General features: G+C 41.7%; 1 protein-coding gene across 4 annotated transcripts in view; it reads right to left on the reverse strand.

Annotated features, from left to right (window-relative positions):
- celf3a (cugbp, Elav-like family member 3a) overlaps positions 1–20,253 on the reverse strand; it is a 34,352-nt gene that overhangs the window by 6,407 nt on the left and 7,692 nt on the right. For 3 of the 4 annotated variants that reach the window (XR_011908363.1, XM_072369976.1, XM_072369975.1), the window contains 8 exons: positions 15,105–15,153; positions 11,584–11,712; positions 8,922–9,001; positions 6,878–7,021; positions 5,396–5,540; positions 3,304–3,453; positions 3,022–3,081; positions 804–908 (listed from right to left, as the gene is read on the reverse strand). Coding sequence is in view for 3 of the 4 variants with exons in the window: in XM_072369976.1 (XP_072226077.1) it covers positions 804–908; positions 3,022–3,081; positions 3,304–3,453; positions 5,396–5,540; positions 6,878–7,021; positions 8,922–9,001; positions 11,584–11,712; positions 15,105–15,153 (862 nt within the window). In the remaining variant the exon portion in view is untranslated. The remainder of the gene's footprint in view (positions 1–803; positions 909–3,021; positions 3,082–3,303; positions 3,454–5,395; positions 5,541–6,877; positions 7,022–8,921; positions 9,002–11,583; positions 11,713–15,104; positions 15,154–20,253) is intronic. The other variant, XM_072369977.1, reaches the window with a different exon arrangement.

The following is a 20,253-nucleotide window of genomic DNA, read 5'->3' on the forward strand; positions in this document are numbered from 1 at the left end:
AGATAAATATGAACTATTCCCAGAGATCAGGGCTCGTTCTGACGGAGGCCCTACGAGAACTCTGTCACTCCAAGCCCAGCGCTGCCATACTCTACCTGTGAACTAGATAAATACTTAATCTGTGAACAGAAGATTTCTCCAGTTTGTTCTTGGGCTTCCAACATAAGAATATTTGATATCAGTTGTTGTGTAATGTTTACATCTTTATTCGTGGTTCACTATGATTTCTATGTGTTATAGAAAATTATTTGTAAAGTCTTTAATATCAATAGAGCAATATTAGCATGACTAGCATGTTTGCAGCTGAGTTGAATGAGTTAAATGTCCAAAATGTTAATTGTCTGGTTCCAACTTCTCCAGCTGGACAACTTGCTGTTTTTCTGTTATCAATAAGTCAATAATTTTTTTGTAATTTGGATTCTAGATCAAACAAGACAATTTAACAGGTTTTTTTCTTTATTTTCAGGTATTTTAAGGGAGAAAGCCATTAATGGTCACTGAAATCATCAGCTGTAACCCTGCTTTTCATAAAAATGAACCTAGCTTTTATGTTAACTGTGATAAATCATTAGATTCAAGTGACTTCTAAAGATCTAAATACATTTTCACATGTAGACTTGAATGAAAACAGCTTATCAGAGTGGGGGGGGGGGGGGGGGCACTTGTTTAATCAGCTGCAGTGTTTGCAGAATACTGTGTACAGTGTTTTGTGGTAACTGAGGCAAACGTACAAAACCACTGGAATGTTTCTCTAAGATACGACAGCCATTATTCCACACTTGTGCACAGCTCTTTGACTTTACCTTCTCTTTGCTGAAGCTGCTGCGGCTGCTGCGGCTGCTGAGCCACCAGGGTTGGCTGGTGAGGGAAAGGCTGTCCCACCAGGCTGTAGGCAGCAGGGTAGGTGGCTGATGGAGAGGAAGAACAGGTGAGCAGGGAGCAGCGGTGGAGCAGGCAGAATGCTGCAAGCTAAACATCTGACAGAGCGGCATTACCACCTACAGATGTACTTAAACCCATGAACTGTTTTCCATCTAAGTTGTGAGGCTCATTTCATACAGCTGGAAGTTATTAACATTTTGTAATATAGGTGCATGTTTTCCCAATGGAGAGACGTTGTGCTGAACAGACGTTTAAAGTTACAGTGCAGTGCAGTTTCACAGCACAAAACTTTATTTCTATAAAACTAAAAAAGGTCCACAAATGTGACATCCAGTGGTCAAATTGAGCAATTTTGTTTGTTCACACAACAGAAATCAACTTGAACTTTGTGAATTGATTTTGTCTTCAAACTTGAATACTTTGAGTGGCAGAGCTTATTATCAACAGCAGTCAATATTAATGCTTTGCAATACATTTCTATGGATGGAAAAGTCTCTGAAAAGTCTTGAGCCACCCCTCATTACTTCATATATTACCTGGAAAATGGGGAACAGCTGCAGAATTTGATTAAAATGTGCAAACATGAATGCCAGTACAGTATACAGTACCCTTTCTTGTACAATTTTGACAAGCTTGAAAGTTGATAGTATGTTTTAGGAAAAGCCAGACCTGACTGATGCTGCATGACCTTTGAAGGGACAGTCTGGAGATATATGGTACTAGGAGGTTCAGAGAAAACTTATGGCATGTCAAGATGGAGCCAGGATGTCTGGACTTTCCTTATAGAAATCATATGAGGAAGATAACACCTAAATACAGACGTGTTGTTTTGCACGTATCTTAGAGTATAAATCAGACCTGGTTTCTTTGTGCAAGGTCTTACTTCTAAAACATGCGAGCCGGTGTACACCGTGTTAAAGAATATTCTCCTCTAAAGACTCTTGCTTCCAGTCTCATTGATTCCAGCCTCCTCTACTTTGACTCGTGGTCCTGATGACAACAGAACGGCTGCCCAGGAAACCCTCCGTACAAAAGTCAATATTTGGTATGACCATCTTCATTCTTTAACACAGCCTGAACCCTCGTCTTAGAGAAGCTTTCTTATCATTTCATCAGAGCAGTCTTCAAGAATAGTTCTCCAGGCTTCTTGAAGGACATTTCAAAGCTCTTCTTTGGATGTTGGCTGCCTTTTGTTCCATTCTCTGTCAAGATGATCCTACATTGCGTTAATAATGTTGAAGTCCGGGCTCTGGGGAGGATTCATCCCTCCATAAGAGGCCACTGATTTTCAGTCCAGTTCTAGTGTAATACCTCAGCCTTTTCTCCCAGTTTCTCTTCCTTAAGAATGGTTTCTTAACAGCCACCCTTCCGTGGAGACCATTTCTGATGAGGCTCGGGCCAACAGTAGATGGATCAACTGAAGGTCCAGATGTATCTGTCAGGTCCCATGTCAGGTCTTTGCTGGATTGTTTCCTCTTTCATAAGGACATCCCTTTCAGCTACTCTTCATCTGCTGTAGATAGTTTTTCAGGCCCAAACACTTCTTCTTTTGTTCTCAACCTGTCCAGATTCCTCATATTTCTTAAGGGCACGCAGCACACCATGCCAAGACTTGCCAAGTTTTTAGCTTATTGATTTCTGGGAATCACCTTGTTGGAGCAAAAATACTGCTCAGGCCTGTCAAACTGTGTTATCCTTGTCATTTTTCAGAGATGCAGCTAAACACATTGGAGCACAATATCTGTCTTTTTTACATGCTGCAAGTAACAAAGTAGCAAAATAAACAATTCAGAATAGGTTTTTGATGATGAGTCTGTTACGTGTAGACAAACAATGGTTCATCCTTGAGTCAGGTGCTTTTTTTAAGCTTGTAATGATTCAATACTCAGTGGTTCAACAAATCCCATAAGACCCATTCCTCTGAATGGAACTGAATATCAGTGAGAAAGCAACCGAAGAAAAACTTTGAAAGACCTTCAGAAAGCCTGGAGAACTATCGACTGAGACAACTTATAAGAAAGTGAGGCTTCTTGGAAGCATAATATAAAGAAGTGAGGGGTGAATCGAGACTTTTCCAAAGTATTGTAAAGGAAACATTATGTTACAGTTTATAGTATGAAATGGGGCTCTAAGGCTAACCTGTATAATGCTGCATGCCTGTATAAGCTTGCTGCAGGGGATCCAGGACAGGACTCTGAGCTGTGACACAGAAAACACATGGTTACCAACCGTTTAATGCATAAACAAACAATACCAAATGCTATTCAGGGCAGATCAGCATGCTCCAAATAACATTTAGTTTCATTTACTTTCCTGGTAATCAGGCCCACACCGTTGCACATGAGCGCGGGAAGCCTGTGAACCTGTAGACGGATATTATATGACAACAACACTGTTCCACTTAAGATAAGAAGGCCGTACCTTGATAGGCATGAACCCCGTTAGTGTACAGGGCTTCTGTGGCTGATTGGCCGTTGGGTGGTGCTGGCACAGAGGAGTAGCTGTTCACTGCAATGGGTGGAGGCATAGCAGGAACAGGTGTGGCGGCGATGGAGGGAGGAGTGCTGGTACCTGCAGAAAATTTTTGAAGAAGACGCATGGGTGAATTTTAAAACGCTGCACACGAATTTTCTCATAAATACAATTTTATGCCACATGGGGTTTTGTGGTTAACCAGTGCAGTGGTTCCCAACCTTTTTTTCCTGGAGGCCCCACCACTTGTATCTACAAAAAAAACTATGTGCCTCCCATTGCCTCATGGGCACGAAAGCATATGTGCATCCACACACTGAAAGAATAACTCCAAAACTTTAACGGCACCCTGTTCCATAGCAATAAGTCACATTTTTATGAGCTTGAATACCCTGCCCAGGCATTGGTTGTCAGGTGTGATATCTCTGAAATCCTGTCATGGTCTTTTTTTTTTCAGGGAAACAGGGAAGTGCTGAATAGAAGAACAACCTGGACCTGCGGCTTTTGCCAGTCTGGGTGCAACACCGTGTCCCCAGACTGTCCAAAACTTCATCAGGATATATTTCTTTGACCTCTTCAAGGCTGAAAATGTAGAGGCCCAAAAGTCATGATTACGCAGTAACGTGGGTTAAATAAGACTTAATTTCCTCCCGATACATGTTCAAATGCCAAGGAAATCAAGTCAGTGCATTAAAATGAGCTCAATGCTACAGAATGGTTCCATCTGCAGTAGACATTATGGGGGCTCCATTTTGGAAATTTCACCAATAATGCACAGCATTTTACACATTAATGCCATCTGGACTGCTTACTGTTTGATTCAGGGCTCTGCATCTGCTGGCTGGTCTCAGTGTAGAGACTAAACATGCCTGTGAGGTATGCAGTTTAGTCAGTTCTTTGTACAGAGTTGTAGAGAAAGATTTCACTTGAGTATTCGTTTATTTTCTGTTTTTCCATAAAACACAACTGATGTATCTCAGTGCTTAACAGCAGGGCTTCATCCTCATACAGAATTTTCATAAGCTGGCAGATGTGTTATGATTTTGTACTTGTGCTAATCTAATTTTTACAGCCTCTGTCAAGTAAAAGCCCTGTGATCTTTGACGCGAGTGATCTTAAAATAATGAAGAATGTATACCATATTGATAATAAACATATGATGCTTTCATGATTTGATCACAGCTGATCATATCGAAACATTATTGATTGCAGATTGCTTTTGTACGTTTTGGTTAGTTCCTTGCCTCCTTTTGTACTTACAGTCCGTTTTCCTGACAGCTCTGAATGAGCGGTTTACTGTTGAATACGGGCTCAATGATATCGGAAAATACTCAAAAATAAACAGAATTTGTTGAAAAACAAAGAACCAATAAATTTTAAAAAAGAGACATTATTGGGTCAATACTTGTTTTTAAGAATCGCATATACACTCCCTATAACCGCATTAATAACATGAACTACAGGTGGGTAGAGGGTACTTTAATTCAGAACATTTTAGTGGTTTTTAATACCCTAAAGTTCTCATATAACTTCTACAAAATGTTTCTTGCTTCAGCATATTTATGATTTACTTTAACAACAAGAAGCTATGGAGACAGGCCCTCTCCTTAAAAGCCCAGTGTGCTCTGATTGGTTGGTGCCAAAGGCATGAGCTGGCACCAACAACCATTCTGTATCTGCTCTTGTGACATTTAAAATTCAAAAAAGTGTGTCATTGGACGCAAATGCAGTACATGCAGGATGAGTAATCAACATTTTGTGTTCTTTTTTTCTGAAAATGACAGACTCTAAAGAGCACTTGAATTAAATACCTACGTAATTACTTTGTTGTCGTTACTGGGTCAGATACAGATGTGAGATATACAACTGTTGAAACATCTTATTTCACTGCACGGCGACAACTCAATATGCAAAAAACAAAAAAAAAAACAAATGGATGTTTGTGTGTATGTCCTCTTGGGTTTACTTCTTCTTGTCCTCATATTTCAAGCAGAAATCTAATCAAAGCCGGCTGGGGCCAGACATCTCTGCCCCTCATTACCTGAGGACGGGGTGATGGATGCAATCGGCGTGGCAATGATGCTGCTGGGGTTTAGGGCGGCGAGCTGCTGCATCTGAACCGCAGCCACCGTGGCAACAGGAGAGAGATACGCCGACTGAGCCACCAAGGCCTGCTGCTGCATCAGCTGGTGGACGGAGAGAAACAGGTTGTGATGGAGGAAGGAGAGCGAATTAGGACAGTCCAGGCTGTTGAAACGTATGTTTAAAGCCTGAGATTGTGATGTAAGGTTGTGAGGTACAGAAATATCACCAGACCTTAAAAATACAAAATGCACAACATCAGACATGAAATATTTCAGAATGAATTAGTGCAAATGATGAGGTCCAGTCACAAAAGCTGAAGTGAACCACAACAGCTACACACTAAACTAAGAGTGAGTATCTCTGAAGGTCTCATCTGACAACACTCCAGCATGACACATCTGCCAGTTGTAACATGCTCCATTTTCCCAGACCAGTGCAAACACCTCGTGATCGTCATGATTACTCATTATAGCCAACACGGGAATAATTTGTCTTTACATCATGCCATGTGTTCTCCTGATCAAATCCTCCCTTTGTTTTTGTATCACTTGTATCTTTCAAAGTACTTTACAGAATTTCTCCTTTTGAGAAAGCAATTCTGTTTAGTGTTTTATTGGATTTTTTTTTAAAAACTTATAGTGTACATCCTCACCATTAATTTAACACATCCATCTTGTGTAAAAATGTTGTCAGGCCTCTTTAAGCACCACAAATTGAACAAGTATAAATGAGGCAAATCTGAAACCATTTGCAGTCAATTAACAAAGATGAGAGAAGCGATCTTGCTGGAGATTATAGAGCAATTTGCAATTTTTCTAAGTAAAACCATCTAGCTTGACATTAAATCAATCATATGAGGCGTATTTCACAAAGTAAGCTTCGCTTTCCAGAGAGTTCATTCTGTTTCTGTTTTGGCCCACGTATTGAGCAACTACAACAGTTTCCACTACATCACATCAGCTTTTACTTTTGTTTCTTTTCAAGACAAACATCAGTAAGTGCAGGGCTTTCCATGCATGCCCACACCACAGACTAATCAATGGACAAACTACCAATGGTGACGTAAATGTTGTTCACAGCCAATCAGAATGCACTCAGAGGGATAAAGTTACACCGGATGTCTCCTATTAGTGTGTTTGTGGGGTTATGAACATGCTCACAAATGATGTAGGGTTCAAGATCTCTGTCTAGTTCTCCTGCCAACAATCAAATAAGACTTGAATGTCAAGTCAGAGTCAGGCACAGAGAGGTGGAAGAAAGAAGAGACAGAGAAAACAAAACACAGGAAAGAGGTGACAAATCAGAAACTGAAACCTAACTTCTCCTTCTCTGCGTTTCATCCAGGATAATTACAGAAAAATGTAAAGACCTCTGGAACCTTATGAGAACCTTAAAGTTTGTTTCCAAAGAAATGTGTGTTCAGTTGTGTTTTCCTCACGGCCTGTGTGTAGGCATTGTAGGCGCCGAGGTGCAGGGTCATGGGGCTGATGACTCCCAGCTGAGAGGCCACCTGCTGCATCCGCCTAAGCCCTCGCTCCTTCTCCGAATCTGCAAACTTAACCACCAGGCTGGACGAGGCACCCTGTGGAGGAGACGCAGAGGATCTCAGCTCTCTCAGATTTTCACTACGCAGCTCGCAATGTCAAGAGGTCACCAAGGTGAAGTTGAAACAAGTAAGAAACACATTTGAGGTAGAGTCTGTCAATTACCTGGGTCGACGATTCGCCATTTTGGGATAAGCTTTGTTTGCGTGGGTGCTGTGTAACCGTGTTTTTGATTTAAACATTAATCAACATTTATGTCACGGCTGCAAACCACTGAATACGAAATAGACCTACTTAAACAACCAGAGACCATTCAGACATAATAATTCTCAATAAATGTTCATTTAAGTTCAGTAGTTTTCTGTTTAATGATATTGACATTTTAGATCCGCCACCGGCTGCCTGCTCTCTAAATAATCTGTATCGACATTGGCTCTGAAAAAATCCATAACAATAGACCACTACTCACAATGTCCCTGGTTCATGTCTGTCAAGAGACTTTTGTGGATGTTCCTTTCTCTTTGTTTATTGTCAAATGTATACTACAAGTGATCAAATCAAGGGAAAAAAAATCCAAAACAAGCTCAAAGCTGGTTAAAATGCAGGATTGTTAAAATACCCACAAACTCACCACAGTGAATATATCCATGAAACATTCTCAGTGTAGGTAGGACAAAGTATGGGAACTCCTAATTAAAGTGAGAAAGTCACCTTTGGGGGTTTGAACTACTCTCACTTTTGTCTCATAATAGTTATCAGAAGTCTTGAAGTGAGAATTATTGATTTGCACAAAGCTGCAGTCGGTGACAATATAATGAGCAAAATTTTAGATATTCATCAGTCAGACAAACTGATGATCTGGTTCTTCAGTTATAATCTGTAACAGCAGGTGCCTGTGGGAAAAAGCTGAAAATCATAGCATGCAGTTTGATGGAGGAAGCTGCTGCTCCCCCCCAAATAACACCTAATTTCCCAGCTGAATTGTCTCTAAAAGACTTTGACTCTCCACATTCTACTTGGAAAGTGACTAACAAAGCTTAAGTTGAATTGTTTGGGAAGAACACGCAGCCCTGCTTGGGGCATAGAGAGGGCGCAGGAAATCAACATGAAAAGGTGGGATTATGGTGATTTGGTGCTGCTTTGCTGCCTGTGCATCTGGACAGCTCGCCATCACTGATGGGAAAATGAACTTATAAGCTTATGAAGGTATTGTCTGGGATAACGTCAGGGTGATTGTCCGGCAGGTGCAGCGGGACAACAATACTAAACATCAAAGTAAATCTGCTCAGATTTACTTTAAACAAAGAAAATCCCTCTTTTTTTACTTTCAGTCAGAGGCCAAATAATGGAAGAGGAGAACTGTGAAAAGACCCCCAAAGAGTACGTGGCTGAGCTGAAATGGTTTCAAATGAAGAACAATCCAAAATTGCACCTGAAGTTACATCAAACATTAGTCTCAATTTACTGCAGCCAAATGATTTGCTTTGCTCACCAAAGCTATATATGTTTAATAGCCGAGGTAAATAAAAAGACTTCTGACAGTAAACATGTTTATGCTTTATAATTAGCTTTGGCACATTGTGATTTAAATGAACATCAGATCACATTTCATGACCAGAGAAGCGGCTAGTTCAAAACGTACACTTTCGAGCCTCTAAAGATGTAAGATTGTCACATTTCACACATTTTTAATTCAGTCAACCTGCAAAAAGCAGATGACCACATCAGGAAAAAATAAACAGTCATCTGCTTTCTATGAGTGTGTGTGGAGGAGGGGGGCATAAATGAGAAGTGGTGGCTATTAGCTGAGTCACCAAACTAAGTGTCTAAATGACTGGATTTGGAGCATCTGAGTGTGTCTCTGATTTTTTTTAACTGAAACCACGTGTGTGTTTGTGCAACTAAGTGAAGCTGTGTGACTTTGCTGTGGGGACTTACAGGTAAAGTGCGACTCCCGTGCAGAGCGTTGATGGCGGCCTGGGCCTCTGCGTTGCTCTGGAACTTTACAAATGCACACCCTACATGAAATGACACATCATTAAATGCGGCCACACACACACAGCCTCACACACACAGCATTACAAAACTACTTCCCTTTAAAAATACATTAGAAGCCATCTTACATCCACTGCTCCATCAGTTAACGTGGCATCATTAAACATGGTCCACAGAACATTCATTGCTTCATCAATCATAGCCCCGTAAACCACCAAACGCATCATTAGCCATGACCCATAAAACCTATTGCACTATTTGTCATGCCTCATGCAACAAATGCAGAAAAATCTAGCATCTGTGTTTGAACTGTCGCTGGACTTTGATTTACACAGTAAATGTCATTAGCATTGTTGTTAGTGACAATAGTAATTTATATCACGTGTTGGTAATGTGCCGCAGGCTTCATCCTCGGGGTTACAAACAGTTAAACAAAGTCAATACCACTTTCACAGTCATGACCTGCAGTTCAACTGCAATCATTTTCTCTTGGGACAGTTTAAAGATGTTTGAGTTAAGGCTTGCTTGGAAATTGAGGAGGATAAACCTTAAAATCATCTTATTGCTGATCGTTTCATTCAGTGGGACGAATATGTATTATCTATTTCGATTTTAAGCCATTGGATCACCCTTGGTGAGTTCAGTTAACCTGAAGTGTAAGAATGTTTGTAGAAACCAAAAACGTAGCTGTGTGTGAATCAATCTGTTAGAACCACGATTGAACTTCAACCAATCAGATAAACAAAGCGCCATTGCTGACTGTCGTCACACCTTAATCCCAGCTGTAGCTGCCACTTATACTCCAGGTCACTGATAATGATGATGATGATAGCTTCATGTCTGGCAAGACGAATTCTCTTGCAATTATGATCCTGTGAATCTCACGAGAATGACAACCGGATAATCAGGATATTACAGATACCCTTCTTCACAGCAGAGCTTTCTAGCTCTTCCTAGGGAATCCTGAGGCATTCCAAGGCCAGATGGGATATCTTAATCCCTCCAGCAAAATTTGGGTCAACCTCGGGACCTCCTACTAGATCTGAACCATCAGAAAAGACTCCCTTCGATGCGAGGGAGCAGCAGCTCTACTTTGAGCTTCTCTGGACATCCAAGCTCAGCCACATTATGAAGGAAACTCATGTTAGCTGCTTGTATCTGCAATCTTATTCTCTCAGTTCCTCGCCCGGGTGAGGGTTTGAACATTGTTTAATCAAGAGCTTTGCCATAAGTTCAGCTCTTTGTTCACCACAACAGAACAGCAGATGCCACACTAATCTGACTATCTATCTGCATTTTTCCCCACATTTGTGAGCAATATAGTAGGATACTACAGGGAATATTTAAAAAGGTAACATATTCGTAGGAAAGCACTGTGTACGCGCCTGATGAGAAGTAGCACAGATCAACACAAAAACTGCTCAAAATCTCTCCATCTCAGATAAAAAAAACAGATTGAACTCAGATAGCATTCCTCTCTTTGTGGGAGTCATTTCAACCCAAGACGGTGCATTTTTCAGGCTCAATCCCAATTCATTCACTTGGCATTGCCCCTTTTTTTTGCTGAAAGAAAATGACCCTTTTCTTTTGGAGACCAAGGAGTGGTGAGCTCGTAGCCATCTGAATGGTCCTGCACGCCCCAACTGACCACTATTGCTCAAACCCTAAAAGAAAAGGGGCACCTCATGTAAAACGAATGGGTAGGGCCAAGCTAAGAAATTGTAATTGGGCCATCGAACTCAGAAATCTCTCAACAACAGCAAACGAGAGTGAGGCTGTGCGCTTTGGCGAAAACATCTATAGTCTGTTGCATTGTCACACAGCAAGCATCAAGGTTTCAAATATGGTATATTGGAAATTCAAGAACAGGACATTTTGAATTACTAACATTTAGAGAAATAAATAATCAATATTTGAAATGTCATCTTTGATAATCGGTCTAGCTTTAAATCATAGTTATAAACGCCAGTAAAAATGTAGCAGTACAAATTCCCAATCTGCAACCAGCTCAATACCCCTCATCTGCTCAGCTCAGCAGCCACAAAGAGAGGCAAAAGGCTCTGTAGCCAATCTTTAATTTGTCCCTTTAGGGCTACTGTGGTGCTGCCAAATGGTGGACATAAACAGCTTGTTTTGCTGTCCTAAAAACACAAAGATTCCTATTTTCATGAGATTTTACACTAATGAAAACATGCTCTATTATTATAATATATGTATACATGTGTATTATATGTTGTATTTTATCATCATCATCATATCGCATGGCCTTAAATGTCACACACGAGAACTGTAAAAGACCAAATGCCAGACAGTTTACAGGTGATTGTGTGAATATGATAACACAAACAGCTAAAATAACTCATAACTCTTTTGGATCTAAATTAGTTGCAGTTTTTAAAATACCCCTTTCTTTAAAAAACTAAAGGTTCTTAGCCTTTCTGCAAAAAAATGTATCTCCAGTAGAGACACTCCAGTTTGTGTTGATCCAATTTGAGGAGAATCATCTTTACTTTTAGTGTTTCTATAGCTCGTGTTTTGGTTTCCTGTTTTTTTGGGGTTTATTTCATGTGTTTTACATTTATTTTGTGGTGAGATTTGACATTACCTTTGCTGGTCCCATCAGGCCCGCGGAGCACCGTGCACTCCTCTATGCTGCCGAATGGCTCAAACATCTTCCTCACATCGGCGTCCGTCTGCTGTTTCCCCAGCATACCCACAAACAGCTTCCTGTCTTCTAAGGAGAAGGAGGTTGCCAAGATGGGAGGGAGAAAGCAGGATCATGTGTGGGCAACGTGTGTGAGATTAAAGAGGAGGAAAAAGATATTCTATGAGAGAAGTAACACAAGCAGTGAAAGGAAGAGGTGTCATGTCTGTGTACATGCAAGAACGACCATAATGTTATCAGCAAAACCAGGATTGGCGTTAGCTTGCTGTACTTCAGAGCACCACCAGAGTGCAGTAACATGAGCAAACAAACAGCATCTGGCGGTGACTCAAATGTTTGTCATCCTCTGAGGAGCTGCGCCGTCTGTCTCTGAAGAATCAAACCAATTTTTCTGCATCCACTACAAATCACTACATTTACATTCATGCAGAATATTATTGAAATAAAACAGCACAGGCTGAAACATTATGAAGCTTGAGATACGATCAGTCACAGTGGCCGAGACGTTGTCTTTACTGTTCACTGTTCGGCTTAAATGTCAGGGATGCTGCAGATGAAAATGTGGTTTGATTAGACTTCCTTCCTCCCTGTGTAGTGTGCTGATATGGAGCCTTTAAATGTCGGCTGATGAAAATCACAAAGTTCTCTCTCTTTGCTTTCAGATAATCAGCGCCAGAGGACTAACAAATAGAAAAGTGAACCATGTTAAAATGAGAAATTGCTCTTTCCTTGAAAGGCTTTCCTTTTATATTCAGCACTTATTAGACATGGGAGTTTCTCGCTACCAAACTAACACTCCTCTCTGGTTAATCAGTCCAAGTACTGCCATCTTTTAGTATAATTTTGTCATAAGATAAGATCGCCTGTTATGTTGACTTAAAACAACTTTCTGTCTGCAAGTTAAATAGATCCAATATGTTCAAATGAAAGAAAACCAGGTGTCTGTTAATCCTGTGTGTAAAGTGTATAACTTCCAAAAGATGAGGACAATGAATATAATAATCTAAACCCTTTGAAAAAATAATATAGTCCAAAGACAACTAATCAAATGCTGAAACTTAAAAACTGTGCTATTTTTGACATATAAATGCTAATTTTGAATTTGACCACAGCCAAAAATTTGAAAGAAGTTGGGAAAGAATGGCACATAAGACTGGGAAAGGAATGTTGTGCTTAAGAGAAACAATTTATGAAACATCTAATAATCGATTAGGTTAAATGGTAAATGGTCATATGGGTATCTCAGAAAGTCTTTTAGAAGTAAAAGCAGGGAGATGTTTATGAATCTGTGAAAGTTAATCAGGCATGAGTTCATCATTCCCAACAGGTAGAATTCAAAATAATTTAGGAATATCACAGAACTTCAGTCTCTGTTTGCAAGAATCAGGATGGAAAACAGGATTAATTTGGTATCATCAAGCCCTCAGGCAGCACTGCGTTAGACATGTTTCTGTTGTGGAAATCACTGCGTGGGCTCAGGAAACTTTGACAGCCACTGTCAGTGAACGCAGTTTGTTACTGCTTCCATAAATGATAAAAAGATCACACACAATAACACACAAAGACTATCCTGCCACAGTGCAACTTTCTCTCTACCCAAACTAATTTAGGATGGACTAAAAGTATCCTGTGGTCTCACAAATCAAAATCTGACACTGCTTTCTGGAGACCGTGGGCCCTGCATCCTGCTGACTAAAGAGTGGAGGAACCATCAGGCATCTGTGATGGCATGGGGGTGCATTAGTGTATGTGGTGAATCAGCCAAAGTGCCATTAACCCATTCAGATGCATGCATCTCACTTTCAGAGCTGAAGTTTTTAACCTTTTCTTGAGCATTAAATCAAGCTTATCATCATTTTCAAGACACAAGAACCATTTTTTTTTTTTTTTACATGTTGATGAAGATAAAAGCATGGTTGGTAATTTACAATAAAAAGCCACTTGTTCAACCACTCAGATTTATTTGTTGTGGTTTAAAAGGTTTTGGTGGAAATGCGTCAGATTTGATGAAGCTCTTTGCACACTCTCAAGTTTAAAAAGGCATCTTTAAAATGTGGCTTAAAGGGATGTTTCAGAGTTTTGTGTAGTTCGGAGAAGCAGAAGCTTTTACCACAGGCGAGCTCAAGCTAAAAGATACTCAGAACAGAGCCACCAGATCTAAAACTCAAGCCTCAACAGTTTCATAGCGGTTTGAATGTACACTATATTGTGGATGTTTTACACCATATCACTTATGCAATGGATGCAGTCCATTTAATTATGTCCATGCTGCAACCTGGTTTGATGCAGAAGTGACACCTTCTGCTTGTCCAAAATGATAGTGCCACTCCACGTGAGACACTACTCATAAGTATTTCATACAATCCCATAAAAAAATAATATCCATTTACATCAGAGCGAGTTAGTGCTAAACTATGTATAAAGCAACATAAGCTACCATCCAGACAACTGTTTTTTTTTTCCAGAAAAAGCCTTTCTCATTTCAACAAGTCAAAGCTTAACCACATTCTACAATATGTGTTGCAGTGTAAGCATAACTCTGTAGTGAAAGTGTCACTGACCTGCCTGCAATATGGACCCCTCATCCACTGAAAAATGTTGGCACATCTAACAGAGCGGGGCCAAACTGTTAACCTGATAAATTATATACAGGGGTTCTCCTCAGTTCCCAAATGCGTGCATATATAAGTCACAACATTAAAACCACTGCCAGGTAAAGTGAGTGACACTGTTCATCCTGTTACAACGTCATGTTCTACCAGGAGAACATGCACCCTGTTCTGACACTTGCCACCTACTGTAAAACATGCTCATATACCACTACTCCTCCACAAATGGCATTACGACTTCCCTTCAGCCACAGCCCTCCCCAGCAGGACAGAGGTTGGCGCCACAAAAACTACATAGGGTTAAAAGAGTCTGAGGTGTTCACCCGGCCTCCAAACTCCCCAGATACCAATCTCATGGAGTCTGAGGGAAAATGTGGGAAGCCAATCCAGTCTGCAAAGAGCACAGCACACAACCCACAGGGTCCGAAAGTTCTATTGCTAATGTCTTGGTACCAGATGCTCCAGGATACCCTCTTTATGTTATTTGTCCTTAGGTGGTCATTATGTTATGGCTGATCAGTGTAAAGAGTGTCGTTAAAAGAATAAATGTAAGCAATCCGGTCTTCAATGCCTTGAAAACATATTGAACCGGTTTCAGTATTTGACACTTTAGTGTTTGTACTATTGTGAATTAAAAACAAATCACAAACAGGGTGGTACAATCTTTTCTACCCTAATTAAACTATTTCTAGAATCAACCTTGAACATCAGACTCAGGAGTCAGAGGACTAAGAATCTTAATGCATGTGTTTAAACATCATTTCAGGACTAACTGATTTGTTCACTTTGATGTTTTTGGTGGCTTTGTTTGAACAGGTGCTGTGTGTCTGGGAGGGGACAGGTGTCTCTTACCCCCTCTGCTCTCGCTGTCTGCTGGCTTCACCTGGATTGGGCGGTTCATCTGGAAACAGGCAGCACAGCACGGTCAGTTTAAACACAGGTCAGCGGTAGCAATGCACACAAGCAAGACAAATGGGTGGAATTTATGAGGCGAGACAAAAAGACTTACAAACTGGAAATAAGTGTCACTAATTGGAATTTCACTGTGGCATTTAATGAAAATGTGCCCACTACTGTCTTGTAAATAACAAGAGATGATATCTGTGTGGAAATGCTCATGTAACCCTTCACATAAATCAATTATTGCAGACTTCACAATGACATATTTGTGCTTATATGGATGGTTTGGAATTTGCTCCGTGCTCCACTCTCATTCAGACATTTATTTCTCTTTGTTCCTTTTTTGTTTGTTCATTTGTTTCCAACATTACTCCAGCAGGCCACAGCTGACACAGATATGTGCCACGTTACATCTGCAGCGTCATACAGTCATACCAGCCCCTCTTTCTCTTCCTCCCAGCTCCTAGCTGCAAAGCTCTCCTAGAATCTGCTCTAATCCTGCCGTCTACCGTTCCCTCTCCCCCTATCACACAAAAACAGGAAAAGCACACACCCACGCGGGATTGGGGAAGTGATAAGATTAAGAACACTCGCCAGCTAATCTGGATTAAAGGAGCACGCAGCATCAGAATACAGAGAGATTCTGAGCCTGACAGAGAAACAGAGATGGATGTCTACAGGGCTGGAAAGGCAGGAATAATATCTGAGAAAACAGAGAATGATAAAGCAACTGAGACCACACAGCATTGAGAAGAATTAACCTTTTCATAATTCATCAAGAGCCAAGCAGCTGAAATGCCATTTATTTCCTTTACTTCTCCAGTGTTCTCACCACTATCTAACAAGAGCTTTATGTGAAGCTGGGCACACATCAGTGCCTTCGCAGCTTGTCCTTCAAATGTTTAGAGCATGAAAATGGTGAAAAGAGGTGTTGAATGAAATTAAGACAAAGAATGAACAAGAGAGGGCAGAAAGGGGAGAAGGGTTGGATTGAGAGGGATTGAAGGCAATGGAAAGGAGCATATGGAGGGAAGGAGGCAGGTGGGGGAAGTGCATGCAAAGGAGGAGGACGAGGGGAGGGGTGACGAGTCGAGGTGAGAGCAACAGAGTGGCACTCTGTTAACTGTGGCTTAATGAAGGTCTTAATTATGGAGCTGGTGACATTTCAGCCAGTCACTGATCCCGTGTCACTGATTGATCCGCTGTGATCGGTCACCAGGAGACGCTATCGATCAGTGCAGCGGTCGCGCTCCTGCCGGCAGGACCCGCATGAGCAAACGCCTCCAAGCCACGACTGCACTGAGCCAGCCAGCTGAAATACCACCAGCACCTGCCGCGGAGGTCTCCTGTGTCTCCTCATCGAGAACGTCCATTTGATTGCACCAATTAATGGGATGATGGAGGGGCAATATGTCAGAACCATCTTCCAATCAGTCAACCGAATGCAGGTCTTCTCCTTCAGTGAGTGAATAGTAATTTTAGTTTAGATTATGGGATAAGTTTTCCCCTCAGGTGAAATTTGCTGGAGAGAAGAGAATATCATCCAGACTGGGCTGACATGCTGAAATTTATGTAGTCAGGGAAAAGCTCTCAATAAATATCACTTCTGTTAGTATAAGAGGGCCCATCCAATGTCTCTTAACCACTGTTTACCACTGCACCCTTCACTTCTTATTCTGTTTGCACACCTACAGCACAGAGCGCTCAACCTTATTTACTGCGGCATTTCTACACATTTAGCTGTTTTGAATTAAAAACAACATTGGATTTCTATGTTTTTGTACATGTACCTGTTTTTATATGTTAATCTAAGCAAGTTGCTTGAAAGAAACGTTCCTTTGGTCACTATTTGTTCATTTTCAGACAATAAGTATTTATTCAATTAACAGAGCACCCAAGAGTTTTGTTTACTTCATTTAATTTAAAAAAGACCTCTATTATAACAACAAAAATAAACGTTTTAATATCAATGTGCAAAAAAGGTGGCTTTCAACAAATAAAATCTTACTTTTCCTAATCAGATAAGGTATGGGGGCACTTTTCTAAACACAAAACTAATTTTCCAAGTGATGTAGCATATACATGACTTAATTTGACTTTTTTAAATATCAAGATTGTGAGAAACAAAGACAAGATTCTTCTGATCCTCAATAAAACCAGACTCAAAATGAAAGATACTTCTCACTAAAACCATAAAAAGCTCAAGACATTAGTTCATGTGACATCTTTGATTGATGTCAGAGGAAGAGAGAAGCATCCTATGGCCCATATTTCACTGTGGGGAGGGGACAGTGAAGGCGGTGGTGGTGGTGATAAGGAGAGGCACAGCAGATGGCTCAGGAGATTGGAATTAGAATATACAAGAGGGAAAACAGTGAGAAGTGGAGGCCATAAAGGCTGCGCCACTTCAGATCGGCACAGCAACCGGTCCCTCCGCTCTGATGAGGACTGCGCTCACATGGCAATCGTCATGACAACCCCAATGATGAGAACCTCACATCAGGTAAACAAGGTTACCCCGAGCAACGTGTGGAAGAGACGCATAAAAAAAAAATCAAATGAGAAGGACAAAGGGTGCTTCTAGGTCAAGAGATGGAGGGATTAGATATTTGAGGGAGGAAGGGAGAGACGAGCGGGGGGAGGGAAAAAAACCAAAGACCCTGTACGTTTTTCGCAAAACAGAGTGAGGGATGTTGGAAGGGGAGCGTTCGTGCCTGTTGAATGTTGGCGCTGCCTCGAGAGCAGATGCAAAAGCAGGGAGGAAAATATCTCCCTCTAAGCCTGAACCACTAGCACACACTTTACAGTAATTTGCTCTCTCCCTCCTCCTCCTCCTCGTCCTGTTGCTCCCCTCCCTTTCAGCTTGTTTACAAAAACAGTCCCATACTGTGCACAGATAACACACAGGCAAAACCTGCCTGATCAACAACCCATTATGCCAGTGTGTTTTTGCTATTAGATTTTTTTTTCTTTTTTCCCCACCCCCTGCACTCCATCTCTGAACACACCGTGCAGACATTATATACAATCATCCTCCGACTAAACACACAATGTCTGCCCCTGAGCGCACATCTACACATACTTTTCTTTCTGTGGTGCCGCTGGGGATTTGACGAGGATTATGAGATATTAAATCCATAGATTATCCAATCAAATCACTGCTCCACCCCTTTACCATTATGCATGACACCCCACCCCACCCCCCCACCCCAAATGCCATCAACATTCATATATGGAGGCGTGCCACTCAATGTTTTAAATTTTCCTTTGCTACAGCAACATAAATGTGATTTAAATGAACTCCTCACAGTTAGACAAAATGAGGTATATCCATGGTGACATTTTTCTCACGTCTCTGTTATGACCTGAAAATCAAGTGATTATCTCTACAGTCCCCCCTCAGCGCTGCCACTGATGTTCACTCTATACAGTCAGCTGCTGGTGTGTGAGGGGTGACACATTTCTGCCGCCTGTTTTCTCTCCAGTTTTCAGTCCATTCTGTTTGTCTGCCCTAAAAAGCAGCCGCTCCGAATGGTAAACATATCACCATCACCCCTGCTCTTTCAAGAACATTTACAGCGGGGAGGCAGAGCTGGAGGGGTAGCGGGTGGGGGAGGAGGAGCAGGGAGGGGTAGCTGGGTGGGGCGTGGAGGTGGAGGGTGGGTGGGGGACACAAAGACAATTTTCCATCTTCACCTCCCCTCCGCTCCATCACACAGCGCTGGTCATTGCATCGTGCTGGTCGCCTAGCAACCTGGCATCCCTCGTCCCCGCCGTCTCCAGGCAACGAGACCTGCGACCGTAATCAACCTGCCACCACCCGCCCACCCCCCCTCCACTCCCTGCTCTGTTCCTTTCCCATCTCTGCTGCTGCTTTTGCTCCCTTGCTTCTCCATCCGCCTCCTCGTCGCCTCGTCTTAACGCTAAGATGCACTTGTGATTTTAACCTGGGGGGGGGGGGGGGGGCACGGTTGGAAATTGGTGTATTCACCACCAAAAAGACAGTTACAAATTTTTCAATAAAGGGGAAAAACACAAGACAAAAAGATCCACCTGATTGTGAAATGACACAAAGAGTTGGAACAAAGCGGAGATGCACAACTGCGGTCTGTTAATGTTTCCACACGTGGATGCACACACAGATGCGCACACACATGAGCAGGCAGGCACACCGAAGTGGAGAGAAACTCAACCTTCTCCTGCCAGTCGCTAAATCAATCAAACACAAAGAGACGGATAGCACAACGCCGGTACAGTTCAATAATATTTAATCAATGTCCAAGTATTCAGAGTCAAAGCTGCTTCCCTGTGCTGTCTCCAGTCTTAAAGGGTTCAATAGCCTGTCCGGTGTTACAAAGAAGCTGACAGCTCTTGAAGCTGACATTCAGCCGTTTTGTCAGACAGCCAACAAAAATCCCTCAAAGTGAAGAACCTGAAAATCAAAGAGTAAATTTCTAACAACACTCAAGTTGACTCAATTGTCTCGTCTTTTTTCTAACTGTTAAATATTCATGTCAAGTGTTGTTTGACTCGATTCAGCGAAGCAAAGAGGGGGAAGAACTGCATCACGTACAGATTCCTGTGTGTCCTACTTTCTTTTAATTTGTGCACGATTTCGACACTTTAACTCTACCGCTCTCCGTGTGTGTTCTTTTGGTGGCTAGTCCTGCAAAGTTCAAAGTGCCTGAGGAGTTTTTTGTCACAATTCCCAGCCCCCCCCCCCAAAACACACTATTTGTCGGTAACAGATGTCTGTATTTAAGCTGATAAACACACTGCCTCAATGCACCCCCTCCACCCCCACTGCCACCCACTTTCCATTATGTCAAACTTTCATTCATTTCCCCCTCCTCATCATCACTGCCCCCACCCTTCATTTATCCAATTCCTGTCTAATTCACACCCTTTTACCACCTCTGTAGATACAATCTGCATTCATCATTACAGTGGCCGCAGAGCGACGTACAGAGGACGAGCCCTTTTTTTGTTGTCAGTCAGCGCCGCCTGTCCTGCGTCGTCCCCGTGGCACATTGATATGCATGCATATGTAAATGAATCGATGCATGAATGCACACTTAACGCCGCGCAGATTCATCAAGTG

Source organism: Leuresthes tenuis, unplaced genomic scaffold (genome assembly GCF_036924035.1).
Source record: "Leuresthes tenuis unplaced genomic scaffold, fLeuTen1.0.hap1 SCAF_18, whole genome shotgun sequence".
Taxonomy (NCBI): Eukaryota; Metazoa; Chordata; class Actinopteri; order Atheriniformes; family Atherinopsidae; genus Leuresthes; species Leuresthes tenuis.